Consider the following 13646-nt stretch of genomic DNA (forward strand, 5'->3'; position numbering starts at 1 on the left):
TTGCTCTGTTATACAGAAGAGGAAGCAGAGATAGTTTGTGGTTTAAAGAACACGGATGTCTTTGCGGGTGAGTCGGCCACCTTCACCTGCGAGCTCTCGCGCCTGGGGGTGCAGAATGTACAGTGGTGGCTCGATGGATCTCCCCTTCAGAACAGCGCTGTCAATGAAATCACTGTGCGAGATGGAAAAATCCACACTTTGACCCTAAAGAACCTGGGGTCCGATGATTCGGGGATTGTGACTTTCAGAGCTGGGTCCCTCATATCTTCAGCTAAATTATTAATCAAAGGTATTTTTCTTAGAAAGATGCAGATGTCCATCCCCCAAATTACTCTCTATACTAGCGCTCCTGCCTTCTGATTACCCGTACGAAATTCCTCCAAAATACTGTTGTGTTATTAGTATTCTGCCAGTGGCATAATATTTTCATAACTAGCGGACTCTAGGAGAGGGCCCAGGCTTGCAACATTTACTCATGCAAGTTGTCCATATTCATGCACGTAGACCTGTTGGTTTCAACAGACCTTCCTCTGTGAATAAGGATGACTCAAGTGAGTAAGGGTTGTAGGATCAGGCCTGTGGCTTTTACCGGGCAGCACAGTCAGGATTTATTCAAACTCTGGAAACAGATGGTGAGGATTTAGTCTTACCCTTGTGGTACCTGGGTGTTGTGTCCTCCCCAGGACTATACAAGAATGATATTACCATAAATGCCACCCACTCACATTAATGAGTGGGAGAACTTGATGGGGCCAGTGATGAAAGGGGGACAGCCCCTGCAGCAAGGGAGGGAGACACTCACCAATAGACAATAGATAGCTCTCCACCCCCCGTGAGGCTCTGGCACCCATTGGCCAGCCAGGAGAGAGGATTGCTGATTGGCCAGCATTCCTCAGCACCCATTATTTAACCTGCTGTGGGGGCCATGTGGAGCATCTTTCGTCTCCGTTCCAGCAGCCCACCCTACCCGCTCAAACTTGGAATGGGAACCTGGCCTGGCAGATGCTGTGGGTCTAACCGATCGCCTGTTTAGGGGGTCAGGAAGGAATTTTTCTCCCATAGGCCAACGGGTGTAGGACCAGGGAGTTTTTTGCCTTCCTTGCAGCATGTTCAAGCCACAGTGGATGAAGTAGGAACCTTTAGTACCCAGCTGAGGTACTGGAGTGGTGGTGTTTATTCGTCGCAATTTGCGATTGGTTTCCAGTGTGGTAAAAAGGATAAAATGAACAGTTCCCAGAGCTAAAAGACCTGGGATTTTGGTGATGGGCCTTGGGCTCATGTGATAGGGAGAGACTTTGCTGCCCTTGCAAGCTGAGATCCCCACCCTGCTTTACGCTGTCGAGGAGGGGAGGGTGCTAGGACTCAATGAGCTGAGTCCTGGGGGGCAGGCTGAGGAGAGCATACTGCACATTATGGGTTATATGGTAGAAAGCCCTGTAACCCCTGCACTGGAACCAATTAAACGCCTGGTATAGGAGAGTGTGGGGGATGGATGGACAACACCCCTCCCCTGCCTTAAATTTTAATAGAAGTTGCAGCCTGCGGTTTAATTCCATGCATGTGTCTGTCCTCATTTTGCCACTGTCCACATCAATACCATATAACCATCGCCCTGCTACTGCTCCACAAGACACGCAGACGCAAATATTGGGCCTGATTCATCACTATGTGGCTGGAGTGCTGACACAGCATAACTCCATCAAAATCGATGCCAGCGAGCTCTTGTGCATGGGAATGCAGAACAAGTCGTGGTGCCTGGATGGAATAACACAGGCATAAAATTGCAGTAACACAATGATGACTTGGACCCATTCATTTGTTACCGATGTACTGCTGGTTGGTCCTGTACTGAGAATGTTTTGTTGCTGTTTGTTTTAGATTTGGTGAAGGTAGCCATGAACTGCTGAGCTCCAGACTTTACAATAAAGAAATCCCCTGCACATATACATCCGTTAGCGAGCTCGGGAAAAGCTGTGGCTTTGCTTTTGTACTGAGACAAAAATAATTTTTTTCTTTCTTGTATTATTGGGAGGGAGTCACATACCAGGAGGCGTAGAAGGTTAGCTACTCTTTCCATGAAAATCCTCCTCTTGGTTGGGTAGCTGTGTCTTTTAACTAAAACAGGAGTAGTCAGAGATGTGTAATCGCAATCTGAAACTACCATCCATTTTCGGTTACACCATCAACTCCTCAGCCCTAAGCAGCAAGAATGGCCTCAGGACCTGCTATCGCATTTCTCATGAGGGGAGCTGTGCCATTAAAAGCCAGGATAGAGCCCTTAGGGAACAGAACTGAGCCTAGCAGGAGGAATTCAGTAGACATCTCTGGGCTGCCTTTGCATGCCAAAGCGTGCATATAATTTCCATTAACATCAGTGAAATGCACACATTGTTGAGAGGAGCATTTTCTCACGGGTCCAGTTTAGCTGATTTTAGCTAGGCTGCAATGAATTCTGCTTCTTAAGATAAGGGCTACTTCTGGTCGCGACCTTCAATGACTATTAGGGTACGTCTACACTTACTTCCTGGTTCGGCGGCAGGCAATCAATCTTCTGGGATCGATTTATCGCGTCTTGTCTAGACACGATAAATCGATCCCGGAAGTGCTCGCCGTCGACGCCGGTACTCCAGCTCGGCGAGAGGAGTACGCGGCATCGACGGGGGAGCCTGCCTGCTGCGTCTGGACCCGCGGTAAGTTCGGACTAAGGTACTTCGAATTCAGCTACGTTATTAACGTAGCTGAATTTGTGTACCTTAGTCCGAAGTAGGGGGTTAGTGTGGACCAGGCCTTAGTTCTTTAACCTAATTGATTATATAACTTCACACCTACAAAGTCCTTTGTAGCATAGCTGTGCTTCCAGGGAGAAGGGCTTTGCTGAGAGGCTGCTATTTCAGTCGCCATTCCGATTTTTGGTCAAATATATACAATAAATATCGCCTACAAATACGCTGATGGAGGGGGAATACAAAGTAGCATCTGGGAGAGTGCCCCATGCCTGCTTTTGAAGCTTGCAAAATCTTTGGTTTGGTTTGGTTTCTTTACGGTATTGTATTACGCCTATAACCATAGCAGCAATCTTCAACAGTGGTATTTTAAAAGAAAGTAAAGACCGTGAAAATTCAAAAGCAGCGGCATGGATATCGCCTTTCTCAGCGGGAGCCATCAGCTACCAGGACCATTCGCAGGATTTCTTGGGTTCCTCAGTTCAGGATTTCAATGAGCCGTGGGTACTAATGGTAGCACCGAGTTATCTACAGTAGAACCTCAGTTACGAACACCTCGGGAGTGGAGGTTGTCCGTAACACTGAAATGTTCGTAACTCTGAACAAATCGTTATGGGTGTTCTTTCAAGTTTACAACTGAACATTGACTTCATACAGCTTTGAAACTTTATGATGCAGAAGAAAAATGCTGGTTTTAACCATCTTAATTTAAATGAAACAAGCACAGAAACAGTTTCCGTACCTTGTCAAATCTATTTTTTTTAAACTTTCTCTTTAATTATTTAGTAGTTTATGTTTAACACAGTACTATACTGTATTTGCCTTTTTTTTTTTTTGGTCTCTGCTGCTGCCTGATTGCGTACTTCCAGTTCCAAATGAGGTGTGTGGTTGACCGGTCAGTTTGTAACTCTGGTGTTCATAACTCTGAGGTTCTTCTGTAGTTACATGATTGACTTTACAAATCAACTAGTTAGATGGCAATATGCAATCATTTGTGCCTGTAATTGTCTGTTTTAAACAGACAGACAGACACAAGATTAGTCAAAAACTGGGCACTTATCTTCTATGGAGTGCCCTCCCCGTGATATTTTGGAAGGTCCAGAATAGGGTTGCCCACCTGTACTGCTATGCTTGCCTTACTGCCTGTGGGTTTCTGACAGGCTTTATGACCAGTGGTAAGCCGGAATGCCTAATGTAATTATACATTTCATTTAAAGTAGCTTTCACGGTTTGTTCACATAGAGAAAGGCTCCTATGACCTTTCAGACAGGCCTAAGTATCACTGGTGCAGTTTTCCTTTGGGCATCTAAAGTATCATAGTAAAGGCACCATCATATCACAGCCTGTTGGAAGCTATAGGTTCGTCATTGGAAAATTCCTGGCCAGATTTAATCAGATGAACATATAGCCACACTGGGGTTCATTTTTAGCACAGACTTACCTCATTTTTAGCACAAACTTACCAGTTTAATTGGAGTCACCCAGCTAAACCCCCGCCAATCTTGCTGAATATGTTCTCTCTGATGTTTCTGTTTTTGTTTAAGTCACTCAACTGTCTTCTCAAGGCAGCTCCCCCATCCCACTTCGCTCTCTCCACCCCTGACAGATTCTGAGAAGCCCTGACATACTCGAGAGAGAGCCACATCCAGTGCTCCTTGGTGGAACGAGGGCTACTGTGATATGTGTCATTGTGGGGAGGAAATGATGGAGAGCATCCTAGTGGATGCTCTCCAAAGAAAAATAGCCTTCAAGAATCTTAGTATAAGTCTTAGTTATTTAGGCTAAACCAGCGGTTCTCAAATTATGGGGCAAATGTGTCAAGGGAGGTGTGAGCTGTGTGATTTTATTTAAGAAATCTGTCAGCCCCGGGTGGCTGGGGCTCATGCAGAAGGGCCGTGCACACCCGGGAAGCAGGAATAAAGGGGACAGCTGGAACCCTGGAGCTGATAGCTGGAGCCACACCACCTGGGCTCGGGCTCTCCATCCCCTCCACTCAATCCCTCACCTGGGGTGGCAGCAGCAGCGCAGAAGTAAGGGTGGCAATGGGACACTAAGTCTGCTGTGAAAAGTGATATTGACAAATATCACTTTTCACGCGGCCACCGTTACTTCTGCGCAGTGCTGCCTTCAGCACTGGGCGCCCGGCCAGCAGCCGCTGCTCTCCGCTCTGCCTTCAGAGCTGGGTGGCAGCATATGTACTTGCGGGGTGGGGGGAGGGAGGGAGCACATAAACAACTACAGACACAAAGAAGGGGGGCCCGATCAAATAAGTTTGAGAACCACTGGTCTAAACTATCTGATGGTACAGCTATCCTAATATATCCTGTTTGCTTCCACGCTGCTTGATGCTGACACAAGCAAACGCTAAACCTGCTAACCTGTAGCGCATCTGGGCAGCCTTATGCTTGTAATTTCATTTTCTTTGCTTCCCATTCCACGCGGGCTCTGTGCTTGAAAAAATCTAAGCTGCCCTTTCCATAAGGATCCACTAATGCATGTCCCTCCTGACATGTTGGTTGACAGATCCAACTATTGAGGTGGTCAGTCCCATGCAGGACATTACCGTTGATGAAGATGGCACAGCAGAGCTCATATGCCAGTACTCTAGGCCAGTGCAAGCCACATGGAAGAAAAATGATCAGGAAGTTTCCGCAGATGGGCAACGAGTCATTATCGAGCAGGACTGGAATGTAGCCAAGCTAAAAATTAAACCTGCCCTTCCAGAAGACAGTGGCATCTATTCTTGTGAAGCGGGAAACACCAAAGTTGTGGCTATGCTTGATGTTCAAGGTGAGGTCTTCCAGGACAAAAGGAAGACTACCATGGGGACCAAATAGCGACCAAGTGGCAAATCACAGCCGCATCTGACAATAAGTGGCAAATCGTTACCTATTCATTTGGTGTTCATTCCAATATCAATAATAATGAGAAACATGTTTGATGTTAACATGAGTTGAATGTGAAAATGTATAAAATTCAGTTGGAAACTAGTTCAATTTAATGTCCACTTTTGGTTCCAAACGCGTATAGATAATCATGCTTGCTCTCCAATGAACTGAATTTGGTAGTAGCACTAATCAAATGGGATATGTTCTGCTGAATTATTGTCATGCTGCAGATGTGGCGTTCTTGGACTTGAAAAATAATAGTACTTATATAGCACTTTTCACATACAAAGTGCTTTAAAAAATGAACTAAAGGATAAAATGGCATTGTATTTTTTATTTCCAGTTAATCTAATCTACAGCTCGCCTTTCTTGAGTTTTATATCTATTTAAAATAATAATAACTTGTAAAGCCTCTTGTAATTTGAAATTAGATATTGTAAGTGTCCCTGGGAGACAAAAAGTGGAAAAACAATAGAAATATTCTTTTATATGTAGTTAAGTGTCTGTGATAGAAAAGATGAAGAGAGCAGCTTGATTCTTAGGTTTACAGAAAACAGTGTTTCAAGGTTTGTTGTATCCTGTTCTTAAATTTTTTCCCACCAAAGACTTAACTCTTGTTTCCAATGAAGTTAATGAGAGTTTTGCCATTGATTTTAATAGCATCAGGATGTGGCCCCATATGTAACCTTTACTGGTTTAATTAACAGAGCTTTGTTTATAGATGTCTTGGACTCAGTTGCTCGGAGTCTGCGTTCAAGAGTCACTATTTTCTGTCTCTCTCTTAGGTACTTGTATTGCCCCCGTTACTGTGCTATGCAAGTGCCCCACACTCTTTATTTATTTTCAATTTAGGACAGAGTGGAAATGAATATATTTAAAAAAATAATTGTCCAAACATCACAGGGATGATTTTCAAAAAGGCCTAGGAGATTTAGTAGCACAAGGCCCATTGGCCTTAAATGAGAGTTGTGACGCTGTAACCCGTAGGCATTTTTGAAAATCTTCCTCCACAGGTTTTTGAGACCAATCTAGCATTTGGTGTCCCATGTAAGGTGAAAGACACCTGATCTCAGTCTTAGACTTGATGGTGCATAAGATACTTCAAAGAAAATTACCATACGTTTGCCAGTATTAACGGATTGAGGGAGTTGACATGCAGCTGCTCCATGTAAGGAACTCTCCTTGACTTCAGTGGGACACCTACATGGAGCAACTACAGAACGAGGCCCACAGCCTGCCATTTAAGACGGGACCGCCTTTAAAGCACCGAAATATCCAAGTGATCAAAGCAAACAACAGTAGAGCATAGCGGATATAATGTTTTAATAACTAGTTTTCTGCTATTTGCATATGGAATTCTTGTTTTCAACTACCGGGTACGCTATTATGATTAGAAATAATATTGTTTCTTATTTGGTTTCTGAACTGTGGGATTGTGCTCAGTTAAAAAGCCAATTTATTATTTATTATAATGCTCTGCACTTTGGTAGCTCCTTCCATCTTAGGGTCTAAAAGCACTTACCAAGTATAAATGAATTTAGTCTTAAAACGCTCCAGGGGGGGCAGGGATCTGTAAGTATCAACATTCTACTTATGAGGAAAGTGGCGCACAGAGAAATTAAATGACGCGGATACATTCACACAGGAATGCAGTCATGCCTCTGACTCCTGTCCTTTGCCGTAGGCACAAGACCATTGTTCTCTTTAAACATTCAAGTTGGAAAATTCTGGAACCTCAGAAAAACTGATTTGGCTTTGCTAGAGAATAAATAGTTCAATATCAATTTTCTAAGTGTCAAGCAATTGCACACGGGTTAGAAGTTACAATGATTGATGTGGTTACTAAACAGGATTGATTGGGCCATTATTCTGGTGCTGTATTAGAACACTGATCATGAGGACCATGGTATATAACTCATGTGAGCGTTGTGGGTTTCTGTTTCTAAACTGTGCTCACCTAACTCAGTGTACATAAACTTGTACAGTAGTGTGTGCCTAATGTGTCTATGCAATTAACGTGGCTGTGCACACAAATTGGGGATATGTGCATCAAACTGGTTAGTTGTGTACAACTATCAGTTGGTGTACGCAGTTGCAGTAATTGTGTGCAAATGGGTCATGCACATCTATGCACATTTTTGCACACACAATGGCCCCGACCCCCGACATTCAGATTAGAAAATCAGGTCCTGGACATCTGTCAGAAGAATTTGGTAATAATTAGAAAGTTACTACTAAAAAAGTGTTACCGATGCAATAAATTGTAATTTTGCAAATGGCTTTTAGTAGTACAATTTGCAAAATCCCTTGTTGACTTAGATTACAAATATCATTGCATTGACCAACAGTAGTCCGCTGCTGGGATAAGGACATGTTTTGTATAAAAGGTGGTAAGATTTTAAGATGAGCTCCCTATCGGTTTCAAATCTCTCCAGCTATGATGTTAATTATACATATGGAGGAGGTTGGCAAGAAAAGATTCCTGTTGTACACAAAAGGAAACTGGTTATACCCTATATTCTTGAACTGTAGATGGCTTTTTGTATTCGTTTCCATTGAACAATTACCCCAGTTCATACGAACAATATGATTTCATCCTTCATTTATAAAGATATAGGTCAGGTTATTGGATAAATGTTGAATTAAGCCAGAAGGTAACACCGTGTTAGAGTTATTTTACTACTTGTTAAACCACATTGCTGTTGTGGATGTATTTTAAACATAATGCTGTGTTAGGATGCCACTGACATTTAAAAGGAGAAACCACAAGTTAACTTTCCACATATGGTGCTCTCATATCAGCTTCCAGGTGATGGGAATTACATAGTGTGCTTTAAGGCTCACTACTACTCAGAAGTGTGTAAGCAAAATAGCTAATGTTTTTGATCATTTTCCTTTTCCATTAGCCAAGAACAGTATTGTCAAGGGTTTGGAGAATGTGGAAGCCATGGAAGGTGGTGAAGCCCTGTTTGAGTGCTACCTTTCCAAACCAGAGTGCTACAATTACAACTGGCTGATTGATGATGAGCCTGCCAAAACCACAGAAAACATTGAGATGGTTTACTTTGAAAATGGACGCAGGCATATTCTCCTCTTGAAGAACCTCACTGCCCAGGACAACTGCAGGGTGACTTTCCTATGTAGTGACGCAGTGACATCTGCGTTCCTGACTGTGAAAGGTAACAATGACAAACCTGTGCTTGGAGTGCTAGCTTTCTGGTTTGAAAGGCTGGACAACCCAGAAAAATATTTGTTGAGTGCCAGAGCTGGATAGTTCATGAGTAGCGTAGGTCATGGGCTCCCTGCATTACTTCTGCTTCACACAGAGAAATCTTTTATTTTATACTTTACTACTTATGTTTCGTGTGACAAGCACTTACGTGTAGGAAGTGACATATGCCACGTCTCATATAATGCTTATAAATTGTGCAAATTATAGATTCATAGATTCATAGACTCTAGGACTGGAAGGGACCTCGAGAGGTCATCGAGTCCAGTCCCCTGCCCGCATGGCAGGACCAAATACTGTCTAGACCATCCCTGATAGACATTTATCTAACCTACTCTTAAATATCTCCAGAGATGGAGATTCCACAACCTCCCTAGGCAATTAGCTAGAAACAAGCAACATTCATACAGAGAGTGAGTATTCTAATGGATCAGATATAGATATTTCAAGGGTTCACAGGTTACAATTTACATCATGATCATCATCATTATTATTGTTAATTACTTTAGTTCCTAGAGGCCCCAAACAGTTAGGCAAAGCACAGACATAGAATAAAAAGCAGTCACCGTCCCAAAGAGCTTTGAATCTATCAGCATACCAAGTCAACAAAGGGTGTATTAAACAAACGAATGAGTATGGCAACAAGGTAAACAGTGAGACAGTCCTGATTAGGTTAAGTAGTAGGGTTGCCAACCCTCCAAGTTTGGCCTGGAGTCTCCCGGAATTGGCATCGATCTCCCCATGACTGTTGAAAGCAATCCGGGAGACTTTAATAGGATAGTTTAAGAAAATGACATTATGTCATGTTGGGGAAAAAAATCTCCCGGAATAGCTTCGGTCAGAGTTGGCAACCCTATTAAGTAGAAATAGCAGCAGACCATACAGCCTAGCCATCGCTGACTGATTTGCAAGCATCATGGCAAAGGTGAGTATACTTTGCGCAACTTCTGTTGGCTGTGGAACACGACCATGTACATTTCTTTCTGTTACTCAGCAGAGATGAATCCTTCTCAAACACGCTTTATCAGTTTCTCTGTGGTCTGACTATCCATTGCTTGTCTTCCCATATTTTAGGACTTGCTTGTACATTCACTCATTATACTTCTTGATTGATGTGGCCCAACCAGAATAACATCTATTCTCGTATGCTTTCCAGTGTGCAATTTTCCTGAACTGCACCTTAACTCCTCTTACCATATTATACTCATGAGCTTTGCAAAACATTCTTGCCATGAGGGAATGCTTCCGTTTTTCAATCGGACACAGAATCTCACAGCCATGCAACATAATGAAATCATAGTTGCAGGATGTTGGGGTTTTTAGCTTCAGTTTTCTGCTTGCCCAATCTTGTTGAATCAGTTATATGCATCTACTGCTAATTATTAAACCAAATTCAGCCCTGGTGTAAACAGACGCAACTCCATTGAAACCAGTGTCATTGCCCATGATTGCACTAGGAATAAATGTGGCTCCTTTATGTATTTATTTCATGTACTACCTCTCCAACTATGCTAATTGGGGTGCCCAGGTATGTGAACTCCTTTGTGCTGTCAAACAATCTGTCCCCTCTTGAATTCCATTGTACAGCTAGTCTGATCTTCATCTTCCCTGCACTGATCTGTAACCTCTGTGAATGCTGCTTGTCCCTCTTGAGTCTTGGAAACCAGTGCAGGGCTATGTACAAACTCAATCAGCTGTTTGCCTTCCCTGATAATTCCTAATTTGTTCTCCCCTTTAGTCCTTACCTACCTACTTCAATTCAATGCCAGAGAGAAGATAATGCGTGGCAAATACATTCTTGTCTCTCTCTAGATTTTATGTCAGAAAACAGCCTTAATTTTGGTGAGCTGGCTTTAAAAGGTGCCACTATCAAATGCCTATGATGATAATGGCACAAACTCACTTTCCCATGGGCTGTCTGAGGAAACTGATGAGGATAACATGGCAAGACAAGGTTCCAGATACTGAGGTTCTCATACGGGCCGGCATTCCAAGCATCCCTATTCCGTTGATGAAATCACAGGTGAGATGGGCAGGCCATGTCACCAGAATGTCAGATTAGTGACTGCCAGGGAAGAACTTTTACGGCAAGCTAAAGGAGGGAAAGTGCTCTCAGGGAGGCCAGAAGAAACATTTCAAAGACTCCCTCAAGTTATCCTTGGAGTGTTTCAACAATGACCCTGAGTTTTGGGAAGATCTCCTTCATGGTAGTTCTATCTGACGAAACCTCATCCATACTGGAGCTACAGTCTGTGAGTGGAGGAGAACTGCTGAGGCAGAGCAGAAGTACCAACAGCGTAAATTTTGTAACAGCAGCAGGTCCGCTGTTAATCAAGCAACCCATAGTAGCATCTCTTGTTCAATGTGCCACAGACAGTTCAAAGCTCAGAATGGCCTGATCAGCTACTCACGTGTTCACAGAAACTAAACCAACCCGTGATGTCATGGTCATCTTCTAACTCGAAGGATGAACAACAATGGTAATTGCAAAAGGCTCTGAGATTTTCAGTAGAGGTTGGCCCAGATCCTAAACGTCCGAGAATTTCAGAAGAGTTTGAACCCACATCTGACATTTATGGCTGACCTGTTTCCTATAATAAGCCAAAGCAAAAGCCACCCTTGCACTCTGAGGATCTGGTCAATCTCTACTTTACTGAGTTTGAACTTTTAATATAATTTAATTTAATTTTGTTTTCTTTCCTTCTAACAATCTAAACTATGGTTATTTCATCATACTCTTTTTTTAAATTTCTTTTGTTACATTTAAAAAAATTCTTTATCAGGTGCAGTATGGCTTAGTATGTTACAATCACAGCTGATAAGATAACTGAGTTACAGTGTAAAGATGCACTGCAGTTTAACTCATGACACTTTGACAGCTGGATTTCCTCTCTTGGTGAAGTTTGCTGTGGCTACTTAGTCATCAGTATAAATCCCATCTATTGACAGTCTTTTAGCATCAATACTTCTGTGGCACCATTAGAAAATGCTTCCAGGAGGGCATGAGTACAGGCTGAAGAATTATTTGGGACTGCCTTGTCTACTGCTAGTCAACATCTTAAGGTGTTTGGAAAAAGTGGTGAAATTGTGACAATGTTATGTCAAACTTACATGTAATGAGAACTTTATTCATACATAATATATATTAAATAAAACCTGGCTTATGTATTTTGAGTGATTGCATCGCCTCATGGCATTGACGAACATGCTGCTTCTTGGTTAAATGTAACCACATAGGTTGCAAACATGTTGGATATGTCTCTCCATCTTCGTCTTTCGGTTGCCAGTTGTAAGTATACTATGTCTTTTAGCCTTCCTTATAGTTCAGCTACTGGAAGCTCAATGCAATTTTCGATTCATCAGAGTTTTCAACTGGCCTTTCATCTTGTTTCTTTCTCTTATCCATTTATGTGCTTTCATATTTTTCCATGTAAGCCATGCATACCTCTTCTCATGCTTCACATTCCAGCTTGCTCTCCAAACCTTCTTGTTGTAGTGTTTGTTAATTATCAGCTCATGGGTTGGTGGTACACCAGTGTTAAAAATCTAACTTTTAAACAGAGGTGGAACTTTTTCTTCTATCTTTCAAAGGTTTTCCACAGTTTTGTTTCCCTCCAGTCTATCTTCTTGGTGAGGAATAGCATCCCTCAGCTGGACTGGGTAGCTATACTCCCCCACAGCTCCTAATTCTTTTCTATCTATGGTGATCTTAGCTTCTTTTCTATTGTGATGGAACAGTATGTTTTCCGTAAACTTATCAGTGCACCTTCCATGCTTTCCATGCATTTCCGTCATTTCCCCCATCTGCTTCTCCCGCAGACAGAAATTAATCAAGCTCCTTATACAGGATGTAGAGTTAAAATAATGTTTTGGGATCTCGGGGCTCAGATAGATCTTTAATCTTCACGACATGCACAAAATATTAGTTTTTTGTTGGCGGGAAATGGATTCACAGTCACAGCTTGCACAGTTGTACAAAGTACCTATCTCAATCGTCCAACCAAATTATTTCAACTAGCTATAAAGAGGAGCATATTCATTTATCTACGCAACATTTCTTTATAATTCTTAGGAGCATAAGTGCACCTGGCTGGCTACACTCTCATAATCTCCATTTCACATCTGGGCATCGTGTGTCTCACAATGTTATGTGCCAAATGGCATGTTCCATGAAAAAAACTGAACATCTGATCCAGAGCAAACCCTAATTCCTGTTAAAAGAACAGGAGTACTTGTGGCACCTTAGAGACTAACAAATTTATTTGAGCATAAGCTTTCCTGGGCTACAGCCCACTTCATCAGATGCATAGAATGGAACATATAGTAAGAAGATATATATACATACAGAGAACATGAAAAGGTGGAAGTTGCCATACCAACTCTAAGAGGCTAATTAATTAAGATGAGCTATTATCAGCAGGAGAAAAAAAACCTTTTGTAGTGATAATCAAGATGGCCCATTTCAGACAGTTGACAAGAAGGTGTGAGGATACTTAACATGGGGAAATAGATTCAATTTGTGTAATGACCCAGCCACTCCCAGTCTCTATTCAAGCCCAAGTTAATGGTATCTAGTTTGCAAATTAATTCCAGTTCAGCAGTTTCTCGTTGGAGTCTGCTTTTGAAGCTTTTCTGTGGCAAAATTGCCACCTTTAAGTCTGTTACTGAGTGGAATTAATTTGCAAACTATGCAAATGGCTGGGTCGTTACACAAGTGAGAAAAGTGCTTTTGAAGTTCTTGGCTAAAACTGGGAAAAGGACCCCTATAATCAATAAAGGCCCCTCTCCTGAAACCTGTTGGCACAG

General features: G+C 42.3%; 1 protein-coding gene across 1 annotated transcript in view; it reads left to right on the plus strand.

Annotated features, from left to right (window-relative positions):
• The window catches only part of OBSCN (obscurin, cytoskeletal calmodulin and titin-interacting RhoGEF), a 304900-nt gene that overhangs the window by 181936 nt on the left and 109318 nt on the right, over nt 1–13646 (plus strand). Inside the window, 1 exon segment of the mRNA XM_029911618.1 lies at nt 8518–8790. Within this exon segment, the coding sequence (XP_029767478.1) occupies nt 8518–8790 (273 nt within the window).

This window comes from Terrapene carolina, unplaced genomic scaffold, assembly GCF_002925995.2.
Source record: "Terrapene carolina triunguis isolate 2854851 unplaced genomic scaffold, T_m_triunguis-2.0 Scaffold111, whole genome shotgun sequence".
Classification (NCBI taxonomy): domain Eukaryota; kingdom Metazoa; phylum Chordata; order Testudines; family Emydidae; genus Terrapene; species Terrapene triunguis.